Raw genomic sequence first — 17,607 nt, 5'->3', positions numbered from 1 at the left:
GATACAAATTTTGCACATATAGCAATTACCTTCATTTTTACTTTGCTGACCTTAACATTAATTAGAGGCACTAATACAACCATAAGTCCATAACTACCGAGCATGAATCCCATCACTGCGTTTATCAATGGGGTATGTGGAAGATAAGACGTACACAACCTTACTCCTTACCAAAAGAAGCTGATTGAGAGAATACTTATGAGAAGAAACAAGAGTTCTGAAAGAGAATTGGTTTTAAAATAATGACTAAAACAAGCAAAATAACAGTGAAACAATTTCTTCAGGGGTTGCATATGGTCGCCTAGAAATGATAATTTTTTCATAACTTCAAAACAAGGGCTCCAAAACAACTTGAGTGGCAGATGGCAGAAAGAGAAAGTGCTGATCAGATGGTCCAACTAGCAAAATGGAACACTCTTTCAAGTCTTCAGAAAACAGATAACAAAAGGAATAACAAAAGAATAGGTAAAGGTTGTACTCCAAATTGACATAAATAATAAAAATAAACCATTACATTACATCTGCTATGTAAATAATGTATTAAGGCGTATACATTAAAGGGCAATAATATCAGGAATTTCATTTACATCTGAATTGTTTAAAGACAGTTGAATAAACACACTGATGTGGGCATGTACAGGCTACAACACTTGAATCCACTGTAATGCTAGGCAGCTCAAAGCACACTGTCTTGAATATATTTCTGAAACCATTTCTCAGATCTGCAGAATTTACTAGCCACCTTATAAACTTCAATCAATAGTCTGGGAAATCTGTTCATGAAGTACTCATCAAATCCATCAGGGACTGATCCCAGAAGTCCCTGAAATATCAATTTAAGAAGAAATAAGTACCAGAAAATATTATAGAGGAGCAGAATTTCAGAATTGCAGAGTCTATTCAGTAAACAGATAAGAACTGCAAACCTCTTCAAAAAAAAAAAAAAAAAAAACACTATGAGTATCAAAAGGCAGACAAGGCCACGAATAAAGGTGATCAAAAGGCAACTTTCACCATCTCAAAAATGAACAACCAATGCAATTCTATCTGAATAATGCTTCAGTCCCATCTATGATCAAATCCTTGATTTGTCTTCACAACTGAACACAACTACTCCACATGATCAAAATCCTACTAGGGTGTGTAATCTAATACTATTAATTTGCTCACACATGACTGCATAAATTATTTTACTCTGGTATTGTAAATTCATAAATATATTATAATATAGCTAATATCTCTCTCTCTCCCTCACCCCCCAAAGAAAAAAAAAATGATGCATGAATAGACATCAAGAAAAAAGGATGAAAACTATATTTCATAAAGTGGAAGCTGTACCTGAATTTCAGCAGGCAGCTCTCGATAATGATTCAGCTTATTTCGTATGACACGCAGCAGGTCTCGGACACTCTCATACTTGTAACGTCTGTAACGGCCAATATCATTGATAAATTGTGGCTCCAGCTTTATATTCCATTTGGTACCTATAGCTGTAGGAGCAATGCTTTCCAAATCTTTTAAGATACTTGAATTTGCCTCTCTGTCTTCTAGTTCAACTCTATCACTAGCGTCATGTAGAAATGATAAGCGCATTTCACAATTCCAAAAAAATGGATGGTGTAGAACCTCTGATGCTATAGGCCTGACAACAATGAGAATGTAACTATGTAAGAGAAAGATCAATCAAAAGATAAAAAGTAAAAGGGGATAAGACAGGTCCAAGATAAGGTTGATTTACTAATTATCTTCCAGCTTTGTACCCTTGTATAATTCAAGAAAGAATAAACAAGATCTGTGTCTAATTTGGAATCATTTAGGAAGCTAGAAACGAGGTGAGAACAACACATCCCTTCTTTGTGTTTGCTTAAAATTTTGTAAGATCTTACTAGGTCATAACCCATTACCATAAGTCCTACCACATTCCCCAAAGTTCTTCACCCCCACTTTGAAGTTTGGGCTGAGGGAACCCATCATCGCCAAGGAAGCCAGCACCCATCACAACTAAGGTACCACTTCCACATCTCAACATTATAATCACCTAAAACCACAGCACTACCTTAAGGAACCACTATCCAATCACAATCAGTGACAAGTGACAATCACTACCCAACAATCCAATCCAATCCCAGCTTCAACCCAAGATTTTTGCATGAACTTAGGAGTTGGAACCAACAATGATTAGAGATAGTAGGTGGATTCCATACAACATCTACCATGTTGGATCCTTTCAGTAAGTTAAGTTGGATCTGAAAACTTCTTCTCCCTCTAACCAGGTGGACATGGCTGTGAAGAGTATTGATGGACATGCAGAATGGGCAGGGTGGTATGAGGAGGTGGTTGGACCATACAGGATGTGTGACATGCTTCTCTGCTATCATCTATGGTGTTGGTCCTGGCGGCTGTTACACTAAAGATGAGAATTATGAAGATGGGAAGGCAAGTAGACGGGGGGGAGGGGGGAAAGAGTTTTATATCAGTATGGGTTGGTGTACAAAAAAAATCTCATAAAGAATAAATAAGGGTAAAAATATTAATAATTATTAACTGCTCCCCCATTTGTTACTGAATTCAGTTTTTCAACAGTAAAAGCATAGTACTGAAAACCAAGTTACTGATGCAAGCTTGAATTTACTTACTTTCAATGTCGAAGCATAGTATCAATGTCAAAAATTTACTTACTTTCAAGGCAACTTTTATCTAGAGATAGCAATCTATTTCAGATAAACTTTATATGTGGAATATATATGTACGTCACGAGAAAGGTAATTGTAAGGTCAAAAGACATTGATTGCCCACAACAAAGTGAACAAACAAAGGATTGTAAGTTAGGCACATGTTAAAATCCCACCATAGTCAATAGAAAATAATCCAAGGAATACATGTTTGGTGGAAGTGCTAAACCAAATTGAACTCACCTCATTTGAGGGTTTGGTTGCAGTAAACGAGAAAAGAGATCATGTGCTTCTGGCATATCCTCCACCAGATTAAAATCCACTCGGTTCCTGATTATATTGATATCACGTTCAAGTCGATCACCGAAAGGATGTCTGCCACCAGTAACACAGTAAAAGAGGACACAGCCTAAGCTAAACATATCCAAAGCCCGTGTTTGGCGTTCATGAAGTAACTGTTCTGGAGCTTGCCAACCGGAACTTCCATTACCTAGTCATTAGGCATTAGTCAGAAAAGACTCAAGTAAGTTTACGAACAAATGCTGGATATGCAACATAGTTTACTCCTAGAAAATCAACTTAGATACAATCCATATAGATTCAAGGGGAATTCCTCCTAAAACCTCTACACGATTATCAAATTCTTTTCAATCCGGGGCATGCTGAAAAAGTATACAATAAAGGTCTCCAGTAGCACCATTAAAGATAACAAGTTGAATAAACATGTTCATATAGTTTGTAGAGCTAACATTTCATGCAGTAAATACTCACAACAGTGCATGTGTGGATATTATGCCAAACACATTATAGAGTTGATCAACTGGCTCTATGACTTCTAATTGAAGTAAATGGTAATGATAATGAAATTCCCAAGTAGATAGACCTATCCCACAATCTTTTTTGGAGATGATGCATGATACATATAAAGCAAAGTCAATGCAAACACTACAGGAGCAATAGACCAGACTTCCTACCAGTAGCATGATGACCTAAAGAAGACATATCTGCAGGAAGCCTCTTGCTAATCCCCATATCAGAAAGCTTTGCACAAAGGGCTTTTTCCTTGTTTATCAGTACATTTTGTGGTTTTAAGTCGCGGTGAATTATTCCCAGTTCATGCAAATGAACAAGCCCAAAAACCACATCCCTGCATTAGAAACCAACACATAACAGAGAATCCAACGTCAAAAATCAAATAAAATGCAAAGATGTCGGAAAGTTACTAGATCACACCAAACTCCTAAAAAACTTGATCCAAATTTCATTATTGAGCTAATGCATCAAATTGCAAATCTGTTGCACAATGGCTTTCTCAATTATCCATGGTATACAAAAGGTGGTTATTGGTAGCAGAATCCTCAAAATATTATGCAATAAGTTTCAACTTTCAGTTAAGATTAGGTTCTTAGAGCTCCTTAAGGTGAAACAAATATCAAACCAAACACTTCCTATTAATGAAAAACTACCACTCATGTCTAATGCAAACCAATTAATCGATACTCAATATATGACTGAACTTCGCACGGATCACAGCATTTAAATATGCATAATAGGCAAGAGTTAGTTCCAACCTCATTAGTTTTATCAATAAGGCAGAAGGATAGCCATTGCCTTTCCACAATTTAATGTCTTGCATGGTCGCCTTCACGGAAATCAACTTGGCTTTGTACTCTGCCCTTCCACGCAATGATTTGTCATAGATAGACATAGAGTGATAGGAGGGATCCGTATATGACTCAATAAGATCATTTAAACTGCAACAACAAAATTCGAGAGAAAGATACACAAAATCATGGTCATGCTCCACGCCATGCCATCGAACAATATTCGGATGATGGTCAGATGCAATAAAGTTTTGAATTTCTTTAAAGGCCACATCATGATGAGCCTGAACCAAGCGCTTCACAGCCACTTTCCTTCCTTCATAAGCCCCCTCATATACAACAGTACCATTGCTTCCTATCGCAATTTCTCTATTAGATACAAACAATTTACCAATTTTGTGTCCATCTGTCTCATCCTGCAAAAGATTATTGAGATTCGGCCAACATCTAACAGTCTTCTCATAATGCAGACCTTCCTCTAAGCCCGCTATGTTCTTCACTGATTTACGAGATCTTTTCTTTTTGGAAGATACCGGCTGAGGAATCAAACTAGACTCTACATCCAACTCAATATTTCCTGTTGCCACTGCAAATATTTTATGGTAAACAAATCCAAAGAAAAGGAGAGCAAGAAAGACACAATACCATAGAATATATCTCCCTTTTAGTATCCATAAACTGTCATGCCTCCCATGAGTTCTCCAATTAGACTCAAGAACTTCACGCGATGAGCGTAAATGGCTACGAGTTGGTAACAAGATCCCTTCCTTATGAGTAGATGAGAGTTTATCATCATTAAGCTGTGAAGGAAGCATTTGACTTGGAGCACCAACTGGAAGCATATTATGATCGTTTATGGGACCAGATAAGCCATCTAGTCTAAGAAAGTACTCAAACATACTCTGCTTGCGAAAACGGTGTACGGGAAATTCATATTCGCAAGGAAATGAGACAGTCCTAAGAGCATCAGAACCAGAACCCAGTTTACGGTCCAAATTCATCAAAGCTCCGTCAAGCAACTGATTAGTCCCCCTACATCGAACTTTGGCTTTAAAAAAGCCAACCGTTAGATTCCACAGTAGTTTGTCAAATGCTTTAGTTGAAAGTGAATAATCTATTCTTTCAACGTATAGCTCCACATCAGAACCTTTAGCACTTGAAGAGCTAGAAGTTTCTAAATCACTTCTTCCCTCAGCAGAGGAAGTCTCTGCACCCCATTGTGGCACCTTTCTGGATACAGATTTTCCATAATCATGAATGAGTTTTCCAGACCAAGGATCAACCTTGAAAACTGTAGAATGCATGGATCCTATAGTAACTTCATCATCCTCATATATTGGTGTTTTATTCACATAATCTTGGATAGTACCTTCAAGTTTCTGCACAGAGAAAAAAACTTTGGCTTTCTGTGTGAATTGATCAGTTATGCCATGATATATAAGGTACAGTAGTATACAAACAACAAGAAGCAGTAAAATTTGAGAATTGCAAAACCTTATCAACAATTTATGCTTCACTTATATCTGGGTTCTTGATTGGGAGAAATATTATTACATAACACATTGTTGGATTGAGAGAGTTGGAGGGAAAGGAAGAGAAGAGAAAAAAAGGGATTCATCCTCCCTTCTTTGGATAACTTTTGATAGGAGGGAAGGGAAATGGAAGGAATCATTTTCCCTCCCTCTTTAATATACCAAATCCTTCTAATGTTGGAAAGATTTGGAGGGAAAATGTAACCTTATCTTCTCCCTCCCCTTCCATTCGTCCCCCTTCCTTCTTCACCCCTCCCTTCCCTCTTCATCCCTCCTTTCCCTTTTTCTAGACAAGTAATCCATGCTTTGATATCAGATATTAAATAAGGAAGAAACGCCTAGTAGAATTTGGGTCTTCTCCTTCCCATATATCTCTATCTTGAATTTCAGTTTGGATTGGAAAGGCTAAAGCTTTTCAAGACCTTTCAATTGCCAAATGTTTGGCAGCAATAGGGGCATTGTAAAAATTCAATAAATTCTCAGCAGCCACCTTTGTATTACTTTGAAGATGCAGAATTGAATGCGGTGATGCAATTTCCTTGATTCATATAAATTCGCACATTCTGGCTGCCGCTGGTTCTTCGTACTATTTTCCACTGAGTTACATAAAGAGAGATATAACCTTGAGACCTTAATTACTATCATAAACCTCACCTCAAACTTCCCAATAAAATAAATAAATAGATAAAAACACGAGTATTTTTGCTTGCAGAATAGATCTTTGGCAGCCATAGCGTCATCATCATCATATTATAAAAGTTCAGAGCAAACGAATGTACAAAGCTCTTCAGTTTATATCGCTAAAGAATCAAGTACAACTACAAGCATTTACCATCAACCTAGAAAAAGATTTAAAGTGAAAATCCATGTGACATACTATATGATATATAACTGGGGATGCCATAGTGGTTAAACAAGCACATTTATATAACATGAGAAGGCTAATGAGGGTTAGAAAATGTGACCAACCAGTTTTCCATAGTCATAATTCAGATACAATTCCCAGTCATCTCCACAGTCCATAAAAGAATATCTACTGCGTCCCACTGCTTTATTGTTTTCACCATCTTCTTGGATCGGAGTGTGATAAGACACATAAATAGGAGGCCCTGATAATAAAGACCAAAGAATTTTTCTAGAATCACTATCTATCAAATAGACAGTGCCATTAAGGGCAGCTACTAACTCCACATCTTGTGTCCTGCAAAAATATGATAAAAAAACATAAGAGATATTTGAGGAAAAAAAAGTAAAAGGAACTACTAGTATTAGATGGTGAAAAATTTCCGTTCCCATTCCTTTTGGTTGTCTTTTAGGAAGGGTTCAATACTAAATGGAACACCATACGGGAGGTATTTTAATTTATAAGCCCGGGAAGAAACAGGTTTTCATTTAAGTGTTCTGCTGAAACAACAAGTTAATTCAGCATCATTGCAAAAATGTCAACGGATATAGTAATGCTAGTTATACTAAACATAATGGCAAGTGGAAGAGAAGCAACAGTAATAAAAGGAAGCAACAGTAATAAATGGAGCCTGGTCATATGTTAAGAAAATTGTCATGATAAACTGTGATGATTTACAAACTAACATGACTACTGAGATGTTTGTAGATAACAAGTAGAACCAAACAACATATGCAGATAGTCTCCTTGTTCTAGAGTTCTTATATTACCAAGAGCATTAACCTATTTCAATTTCCAACATGCACTTAGCCTCATCAAGAATACAAGTACAAGCATCACGTTTGCATAAGCCGAGACCCTACCTCGTTCACTGATATAAGCTAAATAGCTATACTACATTTCAGTGCAGTATGTTGTCAGCTAACAATCACTTGATTAGTGAATAGGGTGCAGCCTTACTTGCAGCTTGTAATTTCGAATCACAAACCATCAGTTTGACATACTGATCACAACTCGCACACCCAACTGACAGCATATAACAAGAAAACAACTACTTCTGTTTTCATTACAATTCCCTAATTTCTCCAATGAAATAGACCTGACCACGGTAAAATGTAATCATAAAGCCGAAACGACTTATATATTCAATTCCATCGTCGATCATGTTCAAATTACACCGAAAAAGTCACTCCTAAGCAAAATTTTATGATCAACCATAATTACTCAACCTCTATTGGGTTCATATAAAAGGGTTTGTCTCAAATTTTGAAATTGTCCATAATCACCCCCACATAGGATGATTAGGATCATATCACAACCCTAATCACAAAATTCATTCTTAGAAAAACTCAATTAAAAATATAATGAAACTATTTAATCATGCAATATTCTAAAATACACATACATATAGCAATAAATCAGATAATAATCAATACTAGAACAAAATGCGAGGAGAGAGAAACTAACGGAGCAAGAGAAAGCGGTTTGCGTCCGGCAGGACGGTGGAGGGATAACTCATTAGCAGAAGAGGATAAAACGACGACGGTTGACAAAGAAAGAGCAACGATGAAGAAAACGAGGAATTCAAACCTCTGTTTCATTGAAAAGGGTTTAACACTGATCAATGTTGGTGGGATTAGAGGGATAATTTACGGAAATTTTCATAGAATTGGGGGTTTGGTGGGGTTGAAGAAGAAGGGGGGAGAAAAGAGATTCGAAGCTTGATTATAAAATTCAAAGGTTGCCTCGAAATTCAACGATTCAAGGTTGCCTCGAAATTCAACGTTTGAAGGTTGCCCTTTTGTGTTAGTTGTCGTAGCCAAAAGTTTCCTGTGTTTCTTTTGCGTTGCTTTGTTTACCTTTGGTGTTTGGGTTTAAGTTTTTTTGAGAGAAGACAAGCACGTAATTTCATTCAAAGATTCTTAATTCGGATAACGTCTATTGAGCTTTGATGGATTAATTGTTAGATTTGTTACATATATGGATTACGACTAGCCCCGTTTTTTGCTGTTGGACGAGGGGTAAATAAGGTCTTGTTTTATTGTTAAGTCATCTTGGGTTGATCACTTTGTAATTTCGGTATCGTACTGTTAAATCTTATGTGCTTTAGGGTGAGGATTCATTACCCCCACTTTCACTTTCAATTGTCTAATTTTATATATCCGTATTAATAAATCATAAGGGTTGATGTTTGATCAGACATGTAATTTTAACTTTTTAATCAAAGATTGTTAATTTGGATAACGAGTACCGAACTTTGATGGATTATTCATTACGTATATGGAATATGACTCCCCGTTCCTTGCTATGAATCTTATGTACTTTAGGGGGAAAATTCATTACCCTTCACTTTCACCGTTAAAAATCTAACTCGCAAATCTAGTTTTATATTGTATTAATAATAAAATCATACGGATTAATATTTGATGTTTTTCTTAACAAAATAATCTGTGTTATAAAAAATAATAATACAATAAATTATTGTTGTCAACATGGATCCTGCTTGATTTTGGGCGGACCAAGGGCATAAAATTGGGTTAGGTCCAGCACGACAACACGGGCTAAAATTATTATTTTTTTGGGCGGGTCTTGGACAAATACAATACACATTTTTACTAGTTTTTTGGCCTGGCCTGAAATGGCCCGAAAAGGCTGCTAGCTCCGCCAAAATTTATGAATTTGGACAAACATTTTCGATCTAAACCTTGGTCTAGTCTAGTGTTAACTATGGCTGATTTTTAGTCATAGGCCCAGACCGGCCAGTCTAATGATCACCTTTGAAAAAAGTGATATTCTAGAGGTTTCTGGTGAACACTTGGTATCAGACAGTTATAAATAGGAAGGGAAGCTCCAGATAATTCCAGATTTCCTCAATTTTGTAGAGAAAGAGAAAATGTCATACTTGCTGCCGCACTTGCACTCAGGCTGGGCCGTCGATCAGGCCATTCTCGCCGAGGAAGCGCGTGTTGTCATCATCCGTTTCGGCCATGATTGGGATGACACCTGTATGCAGGTAATTCCTCTCTTCCATTTTTCTTTTCTTTTTTTTTTTTTTTTAACCAAATTTTCTAGAAAATTAGTTACTAATGTGATCAGATTAGCATGTTAAAGTATTGAAATCATAGTTTGTTATTAGTATTTCACATCAATTTTGTTAATTCTAAATTCGTTCGATTGGTGTGACAAGTTTGATTTGTTTAGAGTTTGAAAAAATTGATTAATTAAATGTAAGCTAATTTGGGTATACTACTACTACAACAACAACATCAACAAAGTTAGGGGTTGTTAACATGAACCGTCGTAACACCCATTTGCAAAAGCTATAATCTAATTTATACGAAGTACTTAGTGGTTGAATTGGGAGAATACTAGAACAGAGCAACCTGATTGCAAAAGATGAAATTTAGGTTTAATAAGTGGAGGAGTTTGTTGACATGGGCATAAATTAAACCTGAAATGTTGATTTGGGCATTTATTAACATTGCATTCTTTGTTGCTAACTTGCACAATTATTGTATATTGATCATGGTTATGAGTCTCATAGGATAGCTGCCTAATTGTCCATATTAAGCTGGTATTTTCCGATAATGCAATACGAGAATGAGATCGATTTCATGGGTATAAATGTACGATATTAAGTACTATTGCTGCTGGTCTTGTTAAAGCCGTCTATTGATGTCTTTGTGGACGTTTTTATATATCTTATCGTTTCTTTTTCAGTGGCCTTGATTAAAGAGAACAGCTGATCTTCAACGGAAGGTAGACTCTTTATATATGTTTAACAGTGTTGTTATAATTTGGGGAATTGTCTGGTGGTGTTACATGTTTCTGAGGTTAGTAGAAAGATACAACATTAAATCATTTTGTTGTGTGAACTTATTTGGCCTTGTTTCCAGATGGATGAAGTGCTGGCTGCTGTGGCGGAGAAAATAAAGAACTATGCAGTGATTTATGTAGTGGACATAACAGAGGTGCCTGATTTCACCACAATGTATGAGCTCTATGATCCATGCACTGTCATGTTCTTTTTTAGGAACAAGCACATAATGATAGACCTTGGTACTGGTAACAACAATAAAATCAACTGGGCTCTTAAGAACAAGCAGGAGTTCATTGACATTGTCGAGACAGTCTATCGTGGGGCAAGGAAGGGTCGAGGATTGGTGATCTCACCCAAAGACTACTCAACCAAGTACCGCTACTAATTTGGTTAGGTTAGGTGCGCATTGGTTCTTCTGTAGCTTGTAGTGATCAAAATTGGGCTTTGTTTCTGTAGTTTAGGTTCAGAGGCTGGGGGTTTTGTAACCTCACAAACTGTTACGATTGTGGTGCTCTAGTCTCCATTCTATATTTTTTAATTATTGTAATTGCTAATCAATAAGTCAAGTTTATCGCATAGTATACTTGATTTAGTTGGCAAAATTTGTGTACTATTTATGGAAATTAATATTTCTCTCCTCTCGTTATGACATGTCGTATGGCTGGCCATACTCTTGAGGAGTTTTTTCCTTGTAAACAAATAAGCAAATTTCTGATTCAAAGTATAAGGTTGATTTATTTGGTAGAAAAGGCTTTGTAAGTAATATTTTGAAACATTAAATAAAATGCCTAACTCAAATTCAGTAGCATATGGCAAGTGGAAAGAGAAGCAACAGTAATAACTTTATTAATCGACTGAAGGATCCATCTTAACTTGATTAGAGGATAATTACTTGCAAAATACTGAGGAAAGAAACCCTACAACTTTGAGATTGTAGCCTTGTAGGTTCAATTCTTATTCGGGCAACTTTCAAGTGTTTCTTATTTTTTGGTGCAACTGATTCCTAATACTCTACGAGTATACAACTTTACATTTTTAATTCGATCATCTAATTCAGAGCTTGTTATAAATCTTATAATCGTCTAATAAATCAGAGAGCTTGTTATAAAATTACAAATACTGTATTAGAGTTTGTCGTGTCTCGCCTTCCACGTCCACCCACAAAAACATTCAAATACCGATTAATACTTAAATACTTTATAGTGTGTTTGGATAAAGAAAGGGGAAGGAAAAGAAGGGGAGGGAAAAGAAGAGGAGGGGAGGGAAAGGGATGGGAGGAAAGAATGGTGAGTTTTCCTTTCAAATCTCTCTATTGTTGGAGGGATCAATTTCCTACAATTTACATTTCTCTTCCCTCCAATTCCCTTCCTTCCTCATTTGTTATCTAAATGAAAGATGCTCAATCTTTCCATTTCCCTTCCCTTCCCTTCCTGTCCCTCCAATTCCTTCAATCCAAACACACCAAAGTTAATACTTTTATCTTACTAAAACTACTAAAACACGTGTGTAACCCAACTTTAAATTAATATAAATTATAGTATAGAGTGTGTAAATGTGTACTAACATAATGAACGTTAAAAAAAATACCAATTAAAAACAGAAATCGGAGGTTTGCAACAGAAGTAACAGAGTGGGATGCAATTAAATAAATTTATTTTTTATTTTTACATTTTCTGAAACCGTTAATAACTGATTCCATTTCTGTTACAAAGTAGTTGTTATTATTTTATTATTATACTACTATTTTTAAAAAATATTAAAAAGTGAAAAAAGAAAGAAAGAGATAGTAAACCCAATTAAGATGTCGGGTGTAACGTGTCTATATATACCTGATATGTACACTTCAGAAAGTGAGATCGAAATTCAGCAAAATTAAAAGAAATTATTAGCAGAAAATACCCAACTAAAGAAAATCGATAACGAGCTCACTGTGATGGCGGATGAAGAAATTGTTAATATCTTTGGTATATACTTCATTTCTTCAACTTCTCTTATATTTATTTTCTTTTTAGTACGCATTTCATTCATTTCTTCAATTCTTTTAGAATTTCATTTCTTCAATTATTTATTTTTTTCTTAGTATTCATTTCTTGAACATATATATTTAATTTCTGTTTCGGGTGAAAACAATGGGACCTTGTCGAAGGTCCGATGAAGTGGAGAAGACTGGATTCGGTCCAAGTGATGTTGGGCCGAAGGTTTCCTGCACAGTAAACACACGTAAACTAGCCTCGGGGGTGTTGCCGAGGAAGGCCCCTCCGATGCTAAAGTCAGTACAGTGTGTAGAAAGAGAACACAGAGAATTAATTGCTTGAGGCTTTTCTTGAATGAATGTACAAATGTAATATTGATGGCTTTTATACCTTTGCATATATGGAGAAGTTGGGCCTTAGCCCAATTGGCTTGCCTTGAGGACTGATCTTTGACTTTAGCACAATTGGAGAGATGAACCTTGACCTTGGGCTTTTAATTGGATCATTTAATGCCTAGGCCCAATTGGACTAAATTGGACCCAAACAACTTGCCCCCCAGACCCGATTTGGAAGGATGACGGGTCGGGTTTGATTTAATCAGAAAAGGAGGGAAGTGAATGATTTAATTAATCCAAAAATTTGAATTTAAACCGTAATTAAACCGTAATTAATGAGATAACAACAGTTAAGGCGGATAATTGTGGAAGTTGGACGGATAATGGGCAGTTTAATCGCAAGGTCGTGTGTTTAACGGTTACTTAGTGGGGTATTTAAGAGAAATTGAAACGCGGACTCCCCGTATTCCCATTTCTGGAGATATAATTAGAGGCGCGTCATCTCTCCTCACTTATTCACCAACACAAACCCAGAATTCTCGAGAGAACCCAAGAACCCGCATCAAAACTTCGCAAATTCCCCGAGCATTAAGCTTAGAAACTGAGACTCGCCACTACCAATTCGTAAATCGGCAACTTTCGCTTCAGATTAAGGTAAATTCCTTTGATTTTAGTTTATTTTTCTTCGAATTTTAACTCCTTCCCCTTTTTTCGACTTTTTTCTTCGAAATTATCAATGGCGAGAGGAGTTAGGGGTAGAGCCCGTGCTCCAAGAAGAGCAAGGCCAATTCCCGATCCCAGGAACAGGATTGGGACCTAGAATGGACACATAGCAGAGTCTGACCCTGCTGAAGGGATTAGGGCGACTCCAATTTCCTCGGCTCCTCCTCAGAGAACGGAGGGGTCGAGCGCTTCTGGGCGGGACGATGAAGTTCCCGCTGTCCTTTGGGATATCCTTCCCGGGTTTTCAGAGTGGGAGGATGTCGAAGTAGCTTCGGCCATGATAAAGAACCGCCCCTACTCCTGGTGGGTGGAGAATGCCGAACAGTATCGGTTTGCCGAACAAATTGAGTTGCATTACGGCATCCTTGAAGCTGATGGGTATTGGTGTCGAATGCCCGTGGCATCCGATAGAATCCATCGTCCACCCCCGGGGTATGTGGGGGTGTACACAAGACAACTTCAGTATGGGCTGAGGTTCCCTTTGAACGTATTCGTCCGAGACTTGCTGATCCATTACAATATTTCCCTATGTCAGCTAACTCCTATTAGCATCCGAAGGGTGATGACATACTTATGGGTCTGCAAGTTCTTCAAGTATGTGCCGAACCTGCACTGCTTCAAAAAGCTTCATCGGCTAGTGCCAAATATTCAAAGTGGGCACGGAAGTCATGGTTCTGGGTGGTACCGGATTGAGTCTCGGCCCTAGTACCTAACCATGTGGCCGAACGACTCTTCAGACAAGGACTGGAGAGGTCAATGGATTTGGGTTAGGGCACCCACGGACCCGGGCCACCCTTGCGTCTTCAGCGCTCCCCGGTACCTTGCTGAGCCTGATCCCGACATGGGAAGTTTAGGTCCCCCCGCAGATAACAGCCCAGATCCGAACCTTAATCAACAGAATATCTTCGGCAAGCTGCCGAACCGGGGGGGCAGCGGCCGAATGCAGCATATCCCGGAGACTTGGCTCCCCGATACGCATTATGTTTTCCAAGAGAACATGCTAGCAGCTGTCGGCCTCAGCCGAAAGTTTAAGGATGGTAAGCTGCTTCGGCTGGGGCCGAGGCCTTTTAATTATCTCTTTTTCTCCTCTTTCACTTCGCTTTTTTATGTTGTGCCAACCTAACTGAACTGACCTTTCCCCTTTTCTTTTTCAGAGCGGGACGAGACCAACGTCAGCATTAACTACGCTCGTCTTGGCGTCAACCGAGAACGAGTTGTAACTGATCGGGCCCCCTCTATCACTGAACCGAGGCATAGAGAAGTTCATTTAGACTCTTCCCACTTCCAAATTGAGGTTGTTGCTCTGTATCAGAGGCAGAAGCCTTGGTGGAAGAAGAGAGATCCCTGGTTTCAGCTGCTGGACGAAGAAGCTGAAGCTGCCCGTACGGCCGAAGAGGTTGCACGGGTTATTGAAGCTTGTGAAGGAGGAGAAGGGTCCTCCAGGGCTGCTGAAGAAGAAGCTGCAGCTAGGGCAGCTGAAGAAGACGAGGCTTTGCTGAATACCTCGGTGAGCTTTCAGACTTAATTTTGTCTGTTTCTGTTTGTTGTTTTGTTGTTTTTGTTTTTTTTACTCACATTCTTCCTCCCCCTGTCTTTTACAGTCTGAAGAGAGTAATAGACACAGAGAAGGGAAAGCCCCTGTTCGTCCCGAAGACCAGATACAAGAAGAGTCCTCAGACTCAGACATGGACGAGCAGCCGCTTCAGAAAAGGCGCCGAAGAATGGCCATCATCGGCCCCCATGACTTTGAGCGGAGGCCGATGATCATCGGCGTCGAAATAAGGGAACCCGAGGAAGGCAATGGATCGCCGAGGGTTCCCCGGCCACCACCTCAATCACCTCCAAAGACCCCTCCGCCACCTCCCGAGATGGAGGTGGATCAGAAAACTCCCGAACCTAAGGGAGAAGTCCAAGAAGAAGTTCAAGAGAGTGCTGCTGAGCACAAGAATGAGGATGCCGTGATGCCCAGTGCTGAGGGTTTCACGGCAGACATTGCAAGAGAGGTTGAGGCCTTCGTCCTCACCCATGAAGAAAAAGAAGTCATAATAATTGACTCTTCTGAGAAGAAGGAGGATGCTGAGCCATCCAAAGTTAAAGAAGCTCCATCGTCATCCTTTCCTTCCTTCCAGACTCTGCAATCTGGAGAAATGGGTTTCTCGGCCCCCCGAATTCCAATCCCAGATCACATCTGGGACCTCATATGGGGTCAGAACCGAGAAGGTGTTGCAGCCTACTTCGGCGATTTTGCTGGCATGTCCGAAGTAGATAGGGCAAGAATCTGGTCGCTGAAGGCCACTGCTGGGATGGGCGAATCCAGCAGATCAGTTCCTGACCCAGCCAGGTCTAACCAACTGCTGATGATGCAGGTGATTTTCCTTGCCTTTATCTCCTTTAAAATTCAGCTCTTTAATTATCATTATTATTATTATTTTTTATTTTAACTTGTGCTCCTGTTTTCAGTTCGTGCACAATCAAACTCTCACTATAGAGCTGATAGATACCCTACAAGATAGGGTGGACGCTGCCGAGCACGACAAAAAGGTAGCCGAAGAGGAGTTAAAGCTTGCTAAGCTGTAGCAAGCAGCAGCTGAAGAGAAGCAGCAGAAGGGTGAAGAATATGAGAAAAAAGCTGCTGAAGCCCTCAAAACCTTCTGCGATGCTATGGAGAAGGAAGTTTTTCCCCCACTGATGGAAGGGGAAAAATTCCTCCAAGAGCACATGGGAGTGGACATCTCCAAATTCAAGGCTACCATTGAGAGCCGAATCCAGGAAGGAGCTGCTGCACAAGCTGAAGTGAAGCAACAGCTAGAAGCTCTTGAAGCCAGCAGAATGGCTGCTGAAGAGATGCTCCAAGCCAGGGATGTCCAACTCTCAGAGGCTGCTGCTGCTGCTGAAGCTCAGAGAGCTAAGCTCCAAGAAATTGAGGATCAGCTGATGGCCAAAAAAGAAGAACTGACCCAGGCTCAGACAGAGGCTTCCCAAGTTCAGCAGGAGCTGAATGAGCTGAAAGGTTCCTCCTCCAAGCTCGCCGGTGAGCTGAAGAAATCCAAGGAAGACTTGGAGGAGACAAAGAAGAAGTTGGCTGATGCTGAGGCTCTACTCAAAGTCCGTGTCTATACCAAGGAAGAATATGAAATGGGTTTCAGAAACGGGTTCAGAGTGTGCCGAAGAGTCTGCCTTCATGCTGAGCCGAAGTTGGACTGGTCCAAATGTGCTGAATGGGTCCAGGATCCCAAAGACCCTCATATGAAGTATGCAACTCCATTCGAAGCTGAAATCCTTAAGGCTGAGGAAGCCGAAGAAGAAGCTGAGAGAATGGAGTTGGAGGCTGAACAGAGGGAAAGGGAGGCTCGGCAGAGTGCAAAGCCTGCTTCTTCTGCTGCTGGGGCTGAGACCACCATGGGGCCCAACAATGCTGACAAGTCTGTTCCTCGGGCTGAAGCATAGGAACTCGGGCAGTCGTCTTCAGAATCTTGCGGTTCATCATGCGCTCAACTTTAGACTTGCCGCTTTCTGAATTTTTGCCTTGTTTGTTTTTTGCTTCAGCTTGCCTTGTCGTACAAAACAGTTTATTTTTTTGCTTCTGTACGTATTTCGGCAGGTGTTATTTTCCGCTTGTGGGCGGCTGCCGATATAGTTTTTTAACTTATTTGAACTTGTAGCTCAATTTTTGAGCATGAATTATTAATTTGATGTTCTTTTCTTCAGCTGCTTTGTTTTTGAATGTTTTACTGTTTCTTCAATTCTGCTGAACATAAACTTGCACTAGTAGTGCTTCTTACCCCCCCAGAAATTGAAGTATGGCTTCAGCTGAATAAACAATTTTTTTATTTCTTAAAAATGGGTATTCGAAACACAGGGCCAACTGAAGGCAATGCTTCGGATAATGGCTTTCTGGGATACAAGGCTCAGTTAAGGCAATATCCCAGAATTGTCCATTGACTCATGCCTTTGGAGAACAAATCTTACTGAAGCTTGACTTCAGCTGAAAGACTAGAGTTCTTTAAAAAGACGAGTTTGTCAGCAATCTGAAACCCAGTTACC

At 39.2% G+C, this 17,607-nt stretch overlaps 2 protein-coding genes across 4 annotated transcripts; one reads left to right on the top strand and one right to left on the bottom strand.

Annotated features, from left to right (window-relative positions):
• Positions 1-462: 462 nt before the first annotated feature.
• Positions 463-8,595, bottom strand: LOC110703463 (serine/threonine-protein kinase/endoribonuclease IRE1a-like). Of its 2 annotated transcripts, XM_021881280.1 has the most exons (7): positions 8,180-8,595; positions 6,778-7,009; positions 4,244-5,655; positions 3,647-3,819; positions 2,916-3,162; positions 1,339-1,642; positions 463-823 (listed from the first exon to the last, which is right to left on the bottom strand). In XM_021881280.1, exons 1-7 carry the CDS (start codon positions 8,311-8,313, stop codon positions 677-679), a joined length of 2,649 nt encoding a protein of 882 aa, XP_021736972.1. In that variant the 5' UTR covers positions 8,314-8,595; the 3' UTR covers positions 463-676. The 2 variants fall into 2 exon arrangements, with proteins under 2 accessions (XP_021736972.1, XP_021736973.1); XM_021881281.1 differs by lacking the exon at positions 8,180-8,595 and having other exon boundaries at positions 4,244-5,672; positions 6,778-6,863.
• A 923-nt stretch (positions 8,596-9,518) lies between these two features.
• LOC110703462 (thioredoxin-like protein YLS8) lies at positions 9,519-11,281 on the top strand. Of its 2 annotated transcripts, XM_021881279.1 has the most exons (3): positions 9,601-9,725; positions 10,433-10,471; positions 10,609-11,281. In XM_021881279.1, the coding sequence occupies exon 3, from the start codon at positions 10,609-10,611 to the stop codon at positions 10,915-10,917; it is 309 nt and encodes a 102-aa protein (XP_021736971.1). In that variant the 5' UTR covers positions 9,601-9,725; positions 10,433-10,471; the 3' UTR covers positions 10,918-11,281. The 2 variants fall into 2 exon arrangements, with proteins under 2 accessions (XP_021736970.1, XP_021736971.1); XM_021881278.1 differs by lacking the exon at positions 10,433-10,471 and having other exon boundaries at positions 9,519-9,725.
• Positions 11,282-17,607: the final 6,326 nt, after the last annotated feature.

This window comes from Chenopodium quinoa, unplaced genomic scaffold, assembly GCF_001683475.1.
Source record: "Chenopodium quinoa cultivar QQ74 unplaced genomic scaffold, ASM168347v1, whole genome shotgun sequence".
In the NCBI taxonomy this organism is placed as follows: domain Eukaryota; kingdom Viridiplantae; phylum Streptophyta; class Magnoliopsida; order Caryophyllales; family Amaranthaceae; genus Chenopodium; species Chenopodium quinoa.
This window is presented reverse-complemented; position numbering and strand designations above follow the sequence as displayed.